The 19,045-nt window shown below is 41.9% G+C and overlaps 1 protein-coding gene across 10 annotated transcripts in view; it reads right to left on the reverse strand.

Moving 5' to 3' along the window:
• Window positions 1-19,045, reverse strand: part of ATP8A1 (ATPase phospholipid transporting 8A1) — a 260,638-nt gene that overhangs the window by 103,925 nt on the left and 137,668 nt on the right. For all 10 annotated transcript variants that reach the window (XM_089327160.1, XM_070068174.2, XM_089327162.1 and 7 more), the window contains 2 exons: window positions 17,675-17,814; window positions 1,785-1,923 (listed from right to left, as the gene is read on the reverse strand). In XM_089327160.1, the coding sequence (XP_089183286.1) occupies window positions 1,785-1,923; window positions 17,675-17,814 (279 nt within the window). The remainder of the gene's footprint in view (window positions 1-1,784; window positions 1,924-17,674; window positions 17,815-19,045) is intronic.

A 19,045-nucleotide genomic window follows, 5' to 3' on the forward strand; every position in this document is an offset into this window, starting at 1 on the left:
AATTTTTCCACAGAGAAGAGGCAATGACACTAAAGTACTGCTACCATCAGAATATTGGCAGTCAGCTGTTTTCCAGGTTTATAGGCGTTAAAAAGGAAATGCTCTTCCTTGAGACTGGAGGGATATGAAACAAGGACAACATCTGGCCTGTGAAGGCCGTCTTGATACACAAGTGTGGGGAGTGCTGGGGGGAAGAATTCCCAATGACCTGAGCTCTGAATGGCTGTGAACACCCTTCCTAACGACCAGCGTGAAGGGCAAAAGCTGGTGCACCTTTGCTCCCAGAGGAGGCTGCAGGTGGATAGACTGCCTGGCCTTGAATCCACTGACACCACATTTCCTTGGCCTGGACAGCGATGGCGTCCTCCCCTTTCCTGCCCTTCTTGCTTTGTTGTATCTGCAGCAGGGCAAAAGCACTCCCTGTTGAACCTACCTTTGACTGTTCTGTACCTGCTTGCTGTAGCTGAGCATAGCCAGGCAGCTCTCACTAAAGAAACAATACGATCCCATTCAAGATACCATCTACACTCACTCCCACTGAGGTCTCATTCCAGCTCACGGTTTCAAACATCTAAATGTTGACCATTCTGAAACTTGTATCTCTCACTCAGACCTCTCTCCCAGACTCCTGACTCTTATCCAAGGGCCTACTGAACATCAGACACTCAGGTATACAGCAGGCATCCCAAACTTAGCACACGAAGGAATCAGGTCCCTGACCTTTCCCCTAGAAACCACACTATCTCTTCGGGCTTCTCTCTGGTAAAGGCAACTCTCTCCTGCCTCTGAGGCACAGTGATTCCTGTCTTCCTTGGACACCCTACGTCTAATCTATCAGTCCATTTTGTTGGTTCTACTTTGAAAACACATGGAGTACTGAACCACTTCTTCCTGTCTCCACCCAACATTTTCCCTAGATTAATGCCACAGCCTCCTCACTGGTCTCCCTGCTTCATCAGACACTAAATTTGCTGGTGTTTTGACCTTGGACTTCACAGCTTCCAGAACTGTGAGATGTAAGCTTCTGCTGTTTCTAAGCCACTTAGTTTATGGTATTTTATTATAGAAGCCCAAAAGGACTAGGCCAAGGACTTAGGCAAGAGGACTGGTGTCCTTCTAAGAACAGGAAAACACCAGGAACGCCCATGCTGGGTGGAAAGGCGGGGGGAGGACAGGGTCAGGAGGTGGCTGTGTGCAAGCCAGCAAGAGGCCTTACCAGAAATTAACCCTACAGGCACCTTGGTCTTAGACCTGGATTTCCAGAGCTATGAGAAAATAAAAGTTGTTGAAGCCACCCAGTCTGTGGTATTCTGTTATGATGGCCCAAGCTGATACAATCTGTTCCCCCAAAATTTACTCATCTGTAGAATGAGTGTGAATTGGCAACTTCTTCCTTCCTTTCTCAGAAATAACCTTTGGTCATAAGAACAAGTGGAGTACACAAGCCTGCCACGAGTCCAAACTCCGGATTTGCACAATCAGTTGTGCAAAAGCTATCTGCATGTGTCCCTGATGGAGGGAGGGAGGGAGGAAGGCTGTCAGCAGATGCAGGGTGAGAGAGGGCATTTAGTGGTTGCAAGAGCTAAGTTGCGACTGTATATAAAATCACTGAAATGTCAGAGGAGTTTTGGGGCCATAAGTAAACACATTAGCCTAAAATGCTCATTAGTAGAAATCCAAAATCTTGAAATATCAAATCTTTCAAGTCTTGATATGTCTCAAACTTATCTTCTAAAATATATCAAATTGTTAAGAAGTACCAAGATATAAGTTAAGTGATTTACCAATGTTAATGGCAGTTTCTTGCTTGTCCCCTGTAAGGATCCAAATTTTGATGTCTGCTTTCATTAGGGTTTCTATGGTTTCAGGCACTTGATCTTGCAATTTATCCTCAATGGCCGTAGCTCCAAGTAGCTGAAGATTCTGGAGAAAATGAGTAGTAAAAGCTTTAATAAAAAAACAAGTTCAGATTCTTGAAGAACAAAAAATGGAAGTACATGTCTGTGTTAAAATCAAGAGATTAAATGATAATTAATGGACCTAATCCCAGAGATTTCTCTCTTAGGGATCTTCAACTTCATCCAGTTCTTTTTGCAGGACACTGAGATTTCCTGAGGCTTTCAGCCATCACTCCTCTCTGAAAAATGTAACTGATTCTAAAAACTACACATTGTTGGGGTGGGGAGGAGGCAGCAAGAAAACTCAGTTAAAAAGGAGTAGGCAGCTGCTAAAAACAAATCAAGAAGAATCCATAGAAGATTACCACAGTGAAACAGCAATCTTGCTGACCTATTTGGAAAAAAGTAAGGCTACAGGCTACTATTATTAAATTGTAGTGTAACACAGTGTCAGGAAATGCACACACGATAGAATTAGAAATAGTGAAGGAGAAAGCAGTACACCAAGAGGCAGCATCAGTCTCTGTAAGAAACAGCAGCTCCAGTTTCCCACACTGTTCCCTAATTTTTTAAGAAACCTTTTATTTAATGAATACAAATTTCCTAATTACAACTTTAGGAACATGGTGGTTCTTCCCCTCCATGCCCACTGTCTCACCCCCACTCTCATCTCACCTCCTCCTCCCTCTCCCATCCCATTCTTCATTAAGATTCATTTTTAATTAACTTTATATACAGAAGACCAACTCTATACTAAGTAAAGATTTCAACAATTTGTACTGTCCATTACACACAAATTATAAAAAATTGGTTGAGAACAACTTTAACAATTAACTTTTTTTTTTTTTTTTTTTTTTGGACAGGCAGAGTGGACAGTGAGAGAGAGACAGACAGACAAAGGTCTTCCTTTTCCGTTGGTTCACCCCCAATGGCTGCTGCGGCCGGTGCACCGTGCTGATCTGAAGCCAGGAGACAGGTGCTTCTTCTGGTCTCCCATGCGGGTGCAGGGCCCAAGGAATTGGGCCATCCTCCACTGCACTCCCGGGCCACAGCAGAGAGCTGGACTGGAAGAGGGGCAACCGGGATAGAATCTGGCACCCTGACCTGGACTAGAACCTGGTGTGCCGGTGCTGCAGGCGGAGGATTAGCCTATTGAGCCGTGGCACCGGCCAACTCTTATAGTACAAATATAATATAGTCCTGTATGGGGAATAAGTGCACAGCGACTCCTGTTGTTAATTTAACAGTTAACACTCTTATGTATGACATCAGTGATCACCCAAGGCTCTTGACATGAACTGCTAAGCCTATGGAAGCCTTCTGAGTCCACGATCTCCATCAGTGTTCAGAAAGAACCATAAGCAAAGTGGAAGTTCTCTCCTCCCTTCAGAGAAAAGTAGTAGTGAAGTAGGCAGCTATGGACATTAGAATGGTGACGCAACCATATTCAACTCATTCCTCAGATCTTTCTCAATATCTTAAAGTGGATGTCACCAGTATGTTATGACAACTATGCAGAAATCAAGAATCAGGACGTAATATCAACTGTGTCTATCTCTTCTTTGAAAAGCAAATGTGTCCCAAGGCCCTCAGCATATTTCCATAAATGGTAACTGTCCAGACTGTATTACATGGCTATCCCTAACTATTAGTATTTAGCTTTCTCAGCCTCCACAGTGGAGGCATCCAGGCAAAAGGGGGATGGGATTGAGAATGAAATCAGCCAGTCAATATTCTCTGCAACAACAGGCACATATCGGGCATGCATATGCATAGAGTTTGCAGGCATTTATAGAAGTATGTATGTCTATAAATAGATACACCCACACATTCTCCCACTGCCTTGCCTAATGAAACCTGGCTCACCCCATGAAGCCAAACTCAAAAGGTATTCCTTTTAAAGGTTTCCTTTACTTCTTAGAACAGGTTTTCCCCTTCACTGTGCTTTGATAGAACTTTGCTCATCTTTACACATCTTATTATATTGAGATTAGCTGTTTCAATGGAAGAATGGTAGGACTGCTCAAAAACAGGATGTATGTCTTGTTCATTTTTATATTTCTATATTATTAGGAGTCAGCAATCAGTTTGTTTCTTATGTGGGCAAATGACAAGCAAAACAAAAGAAAAATCCAAGTGTTAGAAAATATTTACTGCAATTTAGATCGTTTTCAGCATCTTCCAAATAATGTGGACAGAGATGAGGTACACTTAATGCATGACTCCTTAGTATGCAAAACACAAAACAGGAAGGCGACTTTCCTTCTTTAAGAAGACAGTATACTTTATTACCTTTAATGGGAAGCAGATTTGAAATCTTTCGTAATCTCATGAATAATTTTCATCAGGAAAGAAAAGGAAGAATAATTCAGCATCAATGATGCCAGCATTAAAAAATGCTGTATTTCCATGTTTAGACCATGATTCTATTAATTCTTTCAATTACTTTTAGGTCACTTCCAGTTAAGCCATTCTGGTTTATATCCCATCAGGATGTAGCTGTGTTCAAATTAAAAATATTTTACAGAAGGCATCATAAGGGTTTTTAATGATCATGGAGATAGTTCAATAATATAAATTATCAAATTTTTCTAAGCAAAAAAATTTTTTTGGTAATATGTTTCACAAAACACTGGGTAACTAGATAATGTGAGAGCTATAATGTTAGAAATATACACGCAAATATGCCTGTATACTTTCTGGCTTTAAGGATAAAAATAATCTCAGAAAGTAGAATGTACATTCCCACACACATACCTATAAAAGTAAAATGACCTTACTGAGGAGATCACATTTAAATCATATGTGAAAGAAGGAAAACATCTGTTTTTATGTAGATTAAAGGGAAAACATTTAACAAACCAGCCAAAAATAACATGTGGGTTCTTCAAAAAGTTCGAGGAAAATGGTACTAAAAGTTAAGTTTATTCTGTGCGAAATTTTTAAATTATTCTACTAGAGGTCTTCAAGAAATCTCCTGAAAAAATGTGTATCATGAGAAAAACTATGCATGAATTTCAAGTTGCTTGCACTAAAAGAAATGTTTTAATACCATGTTCCTAGAACTTTTTAAAGTGTTCTTGCCAAAGACCAAAGACTGTAGTGCCAGGAAGGTATGCTGAGAAAAGTTATAAATAGGTTAACATGAAGTGTGTTGGTAGCTATGCTAACAGGAATTTCTAGGATGCTGGCATTGTGGCAAGTAGGTTAAGCCTCTGCCTGTGTGATCCCAGCATCCTATATGAGCGTTGGTTCCAGTCTTGGCTGCACCACTTCTGATCCAGCTTCCTGCTGAATAAAAGCAATGGAAGATGGCCCAAGTCCTTGGGTCCCTGCCACCCATGTGGGAGACCTGGATGGAGTTCCAGGCTCCTGGTTTTAGTCTAGTGCAGCCCCGCTGTTGCAGACATTTGGGGAATTAATCAGCAGATGGAAGATCTCTCTCTCCCTCCCTCTCCCTCTCTCTCTTGTAACTCTTTCAAATAAATCTTTAAAAAAGGGTAATAAAACATTTCTGGATATCTAGGAAAACTGCGATGGGTCCACTTTGATGTCTATTAAGGAAACATTGCACTCCACAAGCTGTTAACTTTCCCTTTATCCTCAGCGCTCCCTGAGAACTTCCTAATGTTAGTGGAAGGCTCTGCAGACTCCTTTCCTCTTGCCCTGGTGTCATTTATTGTAAGATTAGGATCTTGACTGATTGGTTGTTCTGCCTTTGGAAATTAATATCTTCAGCTACAGAATGGTCATTAGAAAAAAAGATTTGAACTATGCGTGCTTTTCCCGATGCTAACCCAAGAGTGAGTAGGCTGTAATCAATTTCATCCCAAATATGTATTACCTTACACAGATGGCCTCTAATGGGCACTATGGGAATTACATATTCAGCAAGCGCTGAAACGTGATAAAATTCCCATGGTATTTGCAGAACTGAAAAAATCCAATGACTAATTTTACTTTCAAAATGTCATCATGCCAAAAGTTATAAAGGTTTTAGGTTGATGATTCTTTGACATAATATTAGTTATCACTGAAAAATCATGAAATAATATTTATTCACTTAGAAAAGCCCACAAAAAGCTAATTTTCTCTTTCAGATGTTTTCAGGGAATGCAGAAGTTTAAAAAAGGCATATAAACATAAAATTTCAACTCCAGTGAAGATAAGATGTTTCACATAAAAGTACTTAAAAATTTCATGTAGGGCCAGGTAAAATGTATTATGGCAGATCTGGGTATTGTGTTTTTTTTCCAGTACATGTTTATTTTACTAAATAATAAATCTTAGCACAACCTATTTCTATATTAGCAAAATTTTGTGTTTAGATGGTACCTTTTTAAAAATTTGTGTTATGTTCCCAAGTAAGTATAATAATCTTAGTGATATCAATTTAGGCTTAAGATTACAATAAGGACTACTTGGTAGGGGTTTCCTTAAGACAAATAAAGAAACAATATTGATAAAGCAAGATTTTACCACTGGTGTAAATATGACAAAAGACTAGGAATATTTAGTAGATCTTACTTCAATATGACGTAAGATATGATTAGGAAGGTGAAAAACCATCTAACATTTCCTGAGCAGGCTGAGCTATGATGGCAAGAACAAAACACCAAGAATCAATGCAGACCCAACAGGAGCGAATGGGACGTAAAACTGAGATGAAATAAAAGTGAGAATTTTACACAAATCATTTGTCTCTGTTCTTTAGTTGTTTTCTTTTTTAACATTTATTTACTTGAAAAGCAGAATAACAGGAAGAAAAGGAGAGCTCTTTCATCCATTGGTTTCGTCTCCAAATGCTTGTAACAGCCAGGGTTGGAGCAGGCTGAAACCAGGAGACAGGAACTCCATCTGGGTCTTCTTCGTGGGTGGCAGGGACCCATGTACTTGGGCCACCATCTGCTACCGCCCATGTGCATTAGCAGGAAGCTGGATTGGGTGCAGAGCTGGGACTCATCCCAGGTACCCTGAAATGGGATTTGGGCACCACAATGCTTGCCCTTGTTCTTAAATCTTTAATAACATGAGTACTTTGTTTCCACGAGTGGGTCTCAGCCTCAGTCCTGAGCCACCCCACCAAGTGTACTTAATTCCCTCTTCCTCCTTGCAGGCCTCAGATTCACATTTTGGGATTAGCTCCTTTACAAGTACACATGCATGCCTACTTTTCATTAATTCATTCACAAATACACACTGAGTAGGCAATTCTGGGCAAGAATTCAGGGCTACAATAGTGGGTTCCTTCCTGAATGGGATGTGCCTCTCAGTAGGAATGAGAGACCCTTCCTTTGGATGTCCTCCTGTCTTGTTACCAACTGCACCTCCTCATCTTTGACTCTGACTCTCTTCAAGCCCAAGCAACGAAGAAAGGCTCAGGAATCTAGAGTGGTGCTTTGCAACTCCAGCACCACCAGACACCTGTAGGGCCTCTCACTCACAGTGTCTCACTGGATAGGTATTAAGGGGAGCTTGGAAATGTGCAGTGTTTACAATGCTGCTGGTTTGAGTACTGCTGATCTAGAACAGGGTTGGCAACCTTTTTCTGCAAAAGGACAAATGGTAGATATTTTAAGGTTTGAGTGTCATAATTCTCGGGGCCAAGTACTCGATTTTGTTGTTAGAACTTGAAAACAGAGAAAATAGGCAAACAAATGGAAGTGGCCTTGTTCCAATAAAACTTTATTTACAAAAATACGTAGTGGGTGGATTTTGCCCTTGGGCTGCCTGCAGACCCCTGCTGAAGAATCCCTGTGAGCATCCCATCTATGCACCTGGATCCACCCTGATTGGTTGCTCTGGATAATTCTTTGTCTGACTCCCGCCCTTCTGCATTTATTCTCTTTATTCTTCTTGTAATCCCAAATTACAAAGAAAGCCTATTTAGTATGACACAGGATTATCATCAGAGTGAGATAGAGCTGATAATTACATCATTATACCCTACCTTTAAAATGTTATGTGAGTTACTGTACATGATACACTATAGGTGTACTTTCATATAGACTCAAAGGAAAAACATAGGAAAGACGTATCTTCATCTGATGGCTCAAAAAAACCTATCCAACATGAGTTAAAAGTTGGCCTTGAATCTTAATGAATTTAAGATTTAGCCACACAATCACGAGAGGTGGAGGGAATAAAAGAGGAGACAATATCAAACAGAAGAAATCACAAGCAATTAGCACAGCCAGTAGGATGATGTTTGGAATACCTGCATCCTACATTGGAATGCCTGGGTTCAAGACCTAGTTCTGCTCCCAGTTCCAACTCCCTGCCAACATACACCCTTGGGGGTAAGAGATGGCCCAAGTAACTGGGTTCCTGTCATCCACATGGGAGACCAGGATTAAGGTCCCAGTTTCTCACTTCTGCCTGACCCAGCCCTGGCTGTTGTAGGCATTTGCAGACTTAACTAGCAGATGGGAGATCCCTCCCTGATTGCCTTTCAAGAGAAAGAAAAAAAAAAAAGAAAGAAAAGGAAAGAAATGAGAGAAAGGACAGTCACCTGTGCAAAGACAGAGGCATGAAAAAGGATATGTTAGAGAAATTGCCATTTATTCAATATGGAAATCCCAAGTGAGGTGAGGTGAGGTGTGGTGATGGGGAATGTGAGGCTGGGAATGAAGCAGAAGGGTCTGTGTGTTATGCTGAGTGTAGGAGGAACAAAGAACATCTGGTATGGGGCCAGCACTGTGGCACAGCAGGTTAATGCCCTGGCCTGAAGCACCAGCATCCCATATGGGCGCCGGTTCTAGTCCTGGCTGTTCCTCTTCCCATCCAGCTCTCTGCTATGGCCTGGTAAAACAGTAGAAGATGGCCCAAGTGCTTGGGCCCCTGCATCCATGTGGAAGACCTAAAGAAGTGCTTGGCTCCTGGCTTTGGATCAGCGCAGCTCCGGCCGTTGCAGCCATCTGGGGAGTGAACCAATGGATGGAAGACCTCTCTCTCTCTGTCTCTACCTCTGTAACTCTGTCTTTCAAATAAATAAATCTTAAAAAAAAAAAATCTGGTGAAGGATTTTCAACAGGGGGGAGGGGAAGATCAGATTTATAGTCCAGCAAGGTCACCAGGGAACAACTGGAGATGGGCAGGAAGAACGGTGGATACAAGACTAGTTAAGAGGCCACAGCAGTCATCCTCTTCTTTGGCTTCACGTATGGTCAAAGCTGGGGTTTGTGCCATGGGATTCTCATTCCACAGTGCTAGTTCTCAAAGACAGCTGAGGTCCTCTCTCCTCCATCCCACTGGGCAGCATTCACACTCATGCTGTTTCTTCTCAACGTCTTTAAGCACACAATGATGTGGTTTTATTTAACAGAAGGACGCCGCCTTTCTTTCATTTTGATCTGGACTATAGTACTAAGAGCATTAAACCATTTGGATGACTCATTTGCCTGTCTGTGGAGAAATTACGCAACTGGTTAATTTTTCCAAGGCCGAGAAACAGGTTTTTAACTTAGTGCTTTTCGAACTGTAGAAATCACATTTGAAAATCACAAAGCCAAGAGCTTGGCAAATAAGGCCAGAATTCACACACCCAGCTGAAAGGAATCAGGATTTGAGATGCGATTGGGTGTAACTTGCAAAAATAACACATCCATCTTATCTGAGTCAGGAGACAGCAATACTCAATGTGGAAAGTCTACCACAAAGAGCTTTGAAGAAGGAATTTCTCATGCCAGAAACAGGAGCATGTGATTACAGACCAACGAGATTCTTCAGTATTCTAAATAAGAAGATCCTGAAGATGCATTGAGAAAATAATGAAAAACAGTTTCTCACCCTCTTTTTAAGGAATACAAAGTGCCTCTCAAAGGGCACACAGAGGCTGCCTCATTTACTAAGTTGACAAGCCCCACACACGTCAATGCTCTCCCCATTCCAAATGCTGATCTAGTGATTATGCAACTCCGCACTTGATTACATTTTATGTTTCAAGTCTGCAATATTCTACACACATTGCCGCCTACTTCTAAACCAAGTCAGCAGCACAACATATGGATTATTAACATAGGATTTGGAACTAAGACAGAACTGGGATTTGAATCCCTGCCCTGCCAACCACCGGATATGCACCCTTCAGCAAAGTAACTTACCTTACCTAAGAATCAGTTTCCACAACAGCAAGATAAGCTTAACCACGTTGACGTAACAGGGCTGTTCTGTGGGTGAAATTAGATCAGTAGTCCCAAACATCTTTTGAGTAGTAAATTAGGAAAAAAAGTTGAGTACCTACGTATGGCATAGCTATATTTTTGTATGACCTATTTAGTCTGTTAACAATAAATTACATACATTATAAAATGCAAAACCAGAAGCTATAGGAAGGATGGGATAAACAGAAGTTCTAAGATTTTCTTGCTTACCCCAGTGGATCATCCTGTGCACCCCATTTTAAAGGCCCATGAACTAATCAAGGCAATCAGTAGAAGACTCAGGGTTTAGTAAATGCAGAAAAAGTGGCAGATTTTATTAATAGATGAGCCAAGTGCAAATGCTCTTAAGCAAACAGTTAAACAGGAAACTACTGGAATTTTAAACCACGAAATCACCAGTACATCATGTAAATTTTCATCTAGTTTTTAGACAAATGAAAGTGATATTTGCAGCTACTAAGAATAGATTCGGTAGTTTTATCTGAAAAAGCGTTCCATTCTAATACAGAAGTTACTGTGAACTTGGCAGTCAGACATGCTCAAGAAAAGTCCTGTTTTCTATTAAGTTTTATATTTCTCTGGGAATCTGAAAACCATTAGTTACCACACGGTGCAAAGGCGCTAACCTGTTGTTTTTAGTCACATTGAGTGGAATGGTTGGTCTGCACTACACCACACCAAGGTCGACTTCTAACATCTCAGAAATGTCCACTATATTTTGGGGAGCAGTAAAGGAAGTAATGTAAAAAAAACCATCATGTCTTCACTGTCTTTAGTGTGTAACTCAGTGCCCAGGGCACTAAACCCTGTCTGGAATGACAGCTTTGGTTTTCAGGTTATTGCCTACCTTCCCTCACCGAAGCAAAAACAGATTCTTCTGTCCCTCTCCCCTGCTCTGCACCTAGAACAGCTCTGTCATGCAGCCTGGCTCAGACAGCAACTGTTCAGTCTTTCCATCTATGTCCTTCTCCTATTTACATATAACCAACTTGAACACAGGCTTTTTAAATGAATGAGTCTAACCTTCTAAACAATGCGTTTTGTAAAATTATTAGCTCTGTTTTTCACATATCCTTAAATTAATCTTTTTTTTTTTTTTTGACAGGCAGAGTGGACAGTGAGAGAGAGAGACAGAGAGAAAGGTCTTCCTTTGCCGTTGGTTCAAGCCACAATGGCCGCTACGGCCAGCGCACTGTGCTGATCCAAAGCCAGGAGCCAGGTGCTTCTCCTTGTCTCCCATGCGGGTGCAGGGCCCAAGCACTTGGGCCATTCTCCACTGCTCCCGGGCCACAGCAGAGAGCTGGACCGGAAGAGGAGCGACCGGGACAGATTCTGGCGCCCCGACCAGGACTAGAACCCGGTGTGCTGGCGCTGCAGGTAGAGGATTAGACTATTGAGCCGGTGCTGGCCTTAAATTAATCTTAAGTGACAACAGATTTGACATCAATATGTTTGCTGCATGGAAAGCATGAAGTATATTCATTACCGGGGCAGGCTTTTCTTAAGCAAGTGCTTATGAAGCTCCAGCTTCTGAATAAATGATTGCGCTGGCGCTACGGCATCTCATCTGGGCACGGGTTTGAGACATGGTTGCTCCATTTCTGATCCAGCTCTCTGCTGATGACCTGGGATAGCAGTAGAAAATGGCTCCAGTGCTTGGGCCCCTGCATCCATATAGGAGACCTGGAAGAAGCTTCTGGCTCCTGGCTTCAGATCAGCCCAGCTCCAGCTGTTGTGGCCATTTGGGGAGTGAACCAGCAGATGAAAGACCCCTCTCTGTCTCTAAATCTGCCTCTCAAGTAAATAAATCAATTTAAAAAAATGAATGATTTAATAGAATAACTCATTCATTCATCAACTATTTATGAAATGATTACCAATAAGCCAAACACTTGAGACAGTGATGAACATAACACACACAATTTCTCCTCTCATGAAGTTTTAAGCCAGTGTAGTATATACATTAATCACACAACATTGCTATCTCATCAAAGGAGAGCTAGATTAGATGATGCTAACATCACAGTGTTCTGATTTTACTGTTAAACTCAGAAATGGTCCCCAACCTTTAATCTGTTTTTTGAAAAAGACAGATAAGAGTTTGATACATTTTCAATTTTTTAAAACCATATTTCTCAATCCATGCTTCATAACAAAAGAACAATTTCATCACCAGAGAAATATTGCTTTAATCAATGCTCAATCTAGACAGATATTGGATCTTGTACTATTTTCTATAATGCTCTAGATAAACGATTTGCTTTTGTAACACAGAAGCTATTAGTAGGTAATCTATGCACTGCTAAAGATATAATTGGATTTTTCTATTGAAGCAAATAGATAGACAAAATTTTCAAAAGACTGTGTTTCCCACCAAGGCACATCATCATAGTTTAACCAATGGTTTAATTATAAAATAACTAAGAAAGTAACATCAGAGACCTCTGTTCTATTCATTTTCAAAGGAATCCAGCAGCACAGGAGAATATGAAGCAAAAATAATTTATGTGCCTTAGAAATATGTTGGAATAAAATTAAAGCGACAGATCAAAGATGAGAAATTTTAGAATGACACATAAAGCTTCATAATTACTCAGTCGTTGGTAATTCTTCCTGAGCAACTGCAAATACATGCAATTGTTTTATTTTAAAACTCTAATTTAAAAAAATGTAGACTAACATTATAAGTAGTTTCATAACCTAAAATTACGAATCCAAATATGTTGTCATTTAAAATAAAAAGGTCAAGGAAGACAAAACAAACAGGTCAAGATTGTCATCTCAAGAAATGAGACAACTGTAAACTCTCTCAAGAGGTGATGAACAAAGACCAGCAGGTGCACCATCCACAAGACCCAGACTGAAGCTGCAATTCTTCTCAAAGTGGGTCAGGACAACTGATGGATTCGGCATGGTTCAATGGTTCCTTCTGCAGTCTATCTACCTGAAGTTTCTGGTTCCTGAACAAGCCAGGTCTTCTATGTCACCTTTTGGTCCATATTTAGTAACAGATTGTTAAAAAGATGAATCAGTGGTTGATCCTTGATGTAACTCATATAATTAGAATTAATTTTAAAATATCCTCAAAAGTTCACCATATAAATGTGCCAGAGCATAAAGGGTACAGTTTTATAGCAGAGATGACTCTAGTTTATAGTTGGATTCCAAAGGCCCAAATGCTTCCCCTAATAGTAATTGCCCATAGGGAAAACAACATCCAGAGGCCTTCTGCAAACCTCCCAGGTCTTTCCTCCTTTAGGGTCCCTGGGGAAGCTGAAGGTAGTGCATCCTTGTGCTCAGGTGTGCTGGGAAGAAAAGCAACAAAGCACTGAGCCAAAGGAGAATCGTATGTATCTTCCTGGATGTTCTTGGACTATAGGATGTTTTTTCCAGCTTATACCAGGAGTTATCATGTCCAAAGGGGTAAAGCTTTAACTGAATTTAAAAAATGGAATTACTGCTAATTTGAGCCAAACATTGGAGTGATCAGAGAGCGAGTGAGCAGGGTTTAAAAGCCCAATCTTAGCTGTATTGTAAAGTCTTCACTTATTTTGTAACATATTAAAAATATTTGTGTTTCCAGGAAAAGTTCTATAAATCTTTCACATTTTAGAGTCTTTATTGTAACACTACCATCAGTATGTCAATGGCATTTGGTGTCGCCAGGTCCAGTGTGCTCAGACACAGCTAGTACATGAGCACAATGATGCTCTGATCTTTTGAGAAGCACATTTTACAAAAAGTTCACACATAGATGTGGTAATATACAGCTTCCAGTCTGTGCTTGGTGGAGCCGTGAAGAGCCCCTCACAGACCACCATGAGGGCAAAGTGGGGGCCAAGAGAGAGCCAGTTAGGGGCTCCTGTCTGCACCAGCACTGTAACCAGGGCAGTTTTGCTTCTACGTTATGTATATCATGAGTCAAGCAATGTTTTGTTTGAAAAATCAGCTTTGTCTGCTTTAAAAAGAAAAGATTTGAAAACCACACTCCATTGAAAAAATTCACTGTCATGTTCTAAGTCCAGTATTATGGCCTACATAAAAATAGACTTCAATCACATAAAAAAACAGGCTCAGTGACAGTAGTGGAGAAAGAAGCCAAAACAGATGAACCCTACGACCGTGGCAATGAAATTTAAAGTCAGGGCAGCACACAGCAGCTTCTGCGGTCCGATCAGTTGAAATCTGCCTCACTGGGGTAGCCGTAAAGCAGTCAACCGCAGCTTCTGCTGAACACTGACTCCAGCTGATTTTTACCATAGACGCTCAGACAAGGAATTAAGTGCTATCACCCGGGCTTTGGAGATATAAAAACGCCGGCTCCTCGAAGGATCGGACTTGGCAGAAGCACTGGCTGAGCAATCGCTCAGGCACAGAGACTGCTGTGTCAGTCTATTCTGTTTCTCTCAAAACACTTCTGCTATATTCCACCTTGGTGAATTCATCTTTTGAGGCCCATTTCAAAAGTTAGCACCAAGTGTGTGGGTCACTCCCCTGGCTCCACCCGATTTCTTCACCTAACAATCTATTCAGACCCTGCACCCAGAGGGCCGTGGGCTGGTCTTCCTCATCTGCTTGTGCACCCCTGATAGTACTAACCATGTAGAGAAAGTTACTTAAATGAATCATTGAATGAAACTCTGGTTTTGGGAGTAGGGATGAACACAGAAACCCAGTCCTGAGACAGGTGTTTGACAGAGCAGCTAAGACACGGCTCAGGACACCTGCATCCCACATTGGACTGCCTACGGTCAAGTCCTGGTTCTGCACACCCTGGGAGACCGCAGGTGATGGCTCAAGCACTTGGGTTCCTGCCACCCATGCAGGAGACCTGGATTGAGTTCCGGTCTTCCAGCTTCAGCCTGGCCAAGCCCTCACCACCATGAGCATTGCGGCCTGAACCATTGGATGGGAGATTAGTTTCTCTCTGTCACTCTGTCTTTTAAATAAAAAATAAAGTACAAAAAGAAACAAAAGAAAACCAGTGCTTATTAGGAATAGACTGATTGAATAAGGGACCCAACTTTTCCCCCTTTCTGCGTTTAGATTTTTCAACAGAGGTTAGAGAACATGGCTTTCCTTTCTCATGTGTTTAATTCAAGAGGCAGTCATAACAGAGATTTCTGCATTTGTACACTTAAAAAAATACATACATTTTTAATTGATTTCCCTAGGCAACTTAAATTTCAATGTAACTCATGATCGCCATCTGCTGACAAAAGGCTGAACTTGTATTTCAGTTAAAAGCTAGAATTCACAAGGTTTTTTTTAAAGATATCAAAAAACAAAAATATAAAGCTGTTAATTATAGAAAATCTATAAACTCTAGGACACTCAGAGTAACAATGCTATCTATACACACTAAACATCCAGAATTTTCTCTACTTTGTTTCAAGTGGATACAGTATGTTCAGAATCCATTTTCAAAAATGTTTGTCCCTCTATATTAATTCTATCTGATCAGCATCAATATTTTGCTCAAGCTGTATATTAAAGGAGAAAAAGAATCATCTCCACTTGATCTTAGCCAAAAGGCCGAGAAGCGATAAAAAAAATCTCTAAACAAAGAAAGAATATAAAAACTGTTAGAAGAATAATAAAATTAAAAATCAGTATTAATTAAAAATTAGTGCTTTGGTTGGAAATCTTGAAAGACATTATGCTTACAGCTTCAGATTACTTTATTTCACCACATAATACCCCCAAAACATAGTCATTTATAAATGTGTTAGAACACACAAAGTGTGCACGAGCAAGAGAGAGAGAGAGAGAGATTCAGTATGTCAGCTGATAACAAGCTCCTTGCTGTGTGCACATCTGTAAACCTGGCAGGTGGGATGTGTCATGTTGGAAGATACCGCACGCACGATTTCATGTATTCTTAGATGTGATAAAAATTAAGTTCAAATATAAGGGGAAATACCTTGATATCCACATATCTACAGTTATCTGATTATATAATCTGTAACCATGTGGCTATCTCCTGCTTATAAAACAATACAAGTGATAGATAATATATAATATGGAAAACAGACCATGTTCCCTAACATGATTAGAATCTATTGAGGAGACACGACAGTAATATCTAGGGTTACAAATGGCAGCTGTATGTGACACAGAAAACCACCTGCAGTGAGAACAGGATATTATCCTGGGTTACACCAGGGAGGGCGCACGTGGAGCAGAGGGAACAGTCTGGGAGGTGTCAGCAGTGCTGCCACCCGTCAAAACAGGAAGAACCATGAAGAACATTGCTTGACAGAGAGGAAGAAGGAAAACCATTGTCAGCCATTACTTAGCTGGAGGCAAGACCAAGTGATCTGCGTCTATAACAAGCTAGTTTGACTCTGTGCTGTGCAAACATGAAGGAGGCAGGTAATGGCAGCATTATTTAATGGAGAATTAAGGGACAGAATGAAGACATTTAGGTGCTTCAGAGCACAAACACTGCATGAGAGTGAGAATTCCAGTCCACTTTTGTAGGAAGTGCATAATCATGGCCAAATTATTAACCATTCTGTTGCCTTGATTTCTTCACCTGTAACACAGGGCTAATAATGTCACAAAGGGCTGGGGCGAGGATTCCACATAAGTTAACAGATGAAAAGGCTGTGTAGGAACAGCACCTGCACACACTAAGGACTACACAAAACCATTTGCCACTCTTAAGGAAGCAAGACTTCTTGCTATGCATACCACATCCATCACATGTACTCATCACTTTCAGGCTGAATAGCCTAGTTCATTTGTAAAATGAAGACATTTTTAGTTGTGAGTGAATGATAGAAGTGTGTGAGGTTAGCACAATGAGTGGCTGGGGGTAAGCACCGGCCTGCTCTTTTTTTTTTTATTTTTTATTTTTTATGTTTTGACAGGCAGAGTGGACAGTGAGAGAGAGAGACAGAGAGAAAGGTCTTCCTTTTGCCATTGGTTCAACCTCCAATGGCCACTGCGGCCGGCGCACTGCGCTGATCCGATGGCAGGAGCCAGGTACTTATCCTGGTCTCCCATGGGGTGCAGGGCCCAAAGACTTGGGCCATCCTCCACTGCACTCCCTGGCCACAGCAGAGAGCTGGCCTGGAAGAGGGGCAACCGGGACAGAATCCGGTGCCCCGGCCGGGACTAGAACCTGGTGTGCCGGCGCCGTAAGGCGGAGGATTAGCCTAGTGAGCCGTGGCGCCGGCCCGGCCTGCTCTCTTACCTGTCATTTATCATGGGCTACTGATTCACACAAGCTGTGTCATTATGATGCTATTTTATATCACACGCTATTCATATTTGTTAGTCTCAGGCACACATGTGCTGCTGTGAGCTCGCTTCACGTCCTTAGTGATACTGAAGCAACACACGGAAGATGCTGGCAAGAACATGGCCAGACTGGCCAGACCTTGCTCCCAAAGTGTGAAAAGAGAGAAGAGCTATGCAAAGCAGTGTCTCATCCCAAAGACTCTGAACCCACATTAAGATCTCTGAACGCTCAGGCAATGAGATGAAATTCAACAGGTAAATACATGTCAAGATATCTTGGTTGTTTTTATTCCATTGGTTCCTTAAGTAAAGACTGACGCTTTCTGGAAATGAAACTGTGTAGGATCGAGAGAGCAGTCCACGCACCTTCTCAATGAGCTCGTAGCTCTCTTCAAGCTTGAGCAGTCTGTTCTGCACAGAGGTAGACGCTCGCTGGTACACGGTGCGCCACTCCTGAAAGTCGCTCTCCGAAATCTCGGCCACAGCGAAACACAGAGTTCTGAGCCCTGAAAAAGAGCACACCCCCCACCCCAACACCCCAGAGAAGATCTGATGCAGAAGACAGCAGTGTCCAGTTTTGGTGAACAAAATATCATCTTGAAAAGACTAACTGTATCCTGACAACATGCTGACACATGCTGGTCACCGTTCCTCCACCCCCCTTCTCTGTCGGCTGGCCTTGCATCTCCTTTAAGACTCGGCTCTCATGATCGCTGCTTTGAAGCTACCTCAACCTCCCCTCCTCCAGGATCCCTTAGGCAGAAACGCTCAAACACTTAAGTGTGGGACAAACAGTGTTTCACACTTTTCATTGTGGGTCTCCTCGATTCCATTAAAGCTCCTGGAGTGCAGGGACCCACGGTTCTTCATGTGCACACCTCCAGTGCCATGCACAGTGGCTGACTCCTAACAGCGGCTGTGTAGATGTTCAGGGAGGAAGGAAGGGAGAGAGTTCAGTGGGGTGTACTGGGGCTGGAGGAACCTTCCTCCTACTGTGACCCCTGATGGTATTTATTGCTGCTCATTACCACTGTAACTTTGTGTAAAAAAAAAAAGTCTTAGTTGAGAGTTAATAGCAAAAAAGGATAGCCATCAGGTGGGCCCTGGGAAAGTGGTCAAGGCTGATGCTGCAGGTGATGCCCAGCGCTCAGAGTTGTAACTCATTTCACCTTTAGAGAAAAGGAGATGGACTGGAAGAAGGATAAGGCAAGAGCATTATTCAGCCATGCAAGGAGGCAGTTAGCTCATATCCTAAGTGTATGGTAGGACCAGGCTCTATTCTTGTGGTTGCAACTCAAATAATAAGTGCTTGCACAAAAACGTCAGGTTTAACAAGCAAACAGCATAGGACATAAAATACCCAGAGGACTCTACTTTCCAAGAAAGCAGGAAGGTTATCTGTTGCCAGATCACTGAGAATGGAACTTGGGTCTTGGGGCTGTAGGAGGGGATGTTTTTCTCTCTTGGCAACTTGGCTGGGCTGCCATAGAGTACAAGAATCATTTAACCCGGAGCCAGAAACAACAGGGTGGAGGCCGGGGCTGCGCCAGTTCAAATCTGTCTGAGGGCTGGAGTGCCTTCACCATCTTATAGAGGAGAAATCTGTCCCCTGACCTCCACAAAGGAACACATAGCCTGTGCTGAATGCTGGGTAGGCTGCCCCACGACTGCCAGTTAAGGCAGGGCCTTCGGGAATGCGAATGCCATGGACATGCGTGTGTGTATGCTCCTGCATCT

Source organism: Oryctolagus cuniculus, chromosome 2, assembly GCF_051225735.1.
Source record: "Oryctolagus cuniculus isolate XC-2025 breed Fujian yellow rabbit chromosome 2, ASM5122573v1, whole genome shotgun sequence".
In the NCBI taxonomy this organism is placed as follows: Eukaryota; Metazoa; Chordata; class Mammalia; order Lagomorpha; family Leporidae; genus Oryctolagus; species Oryctolagus cuniculus.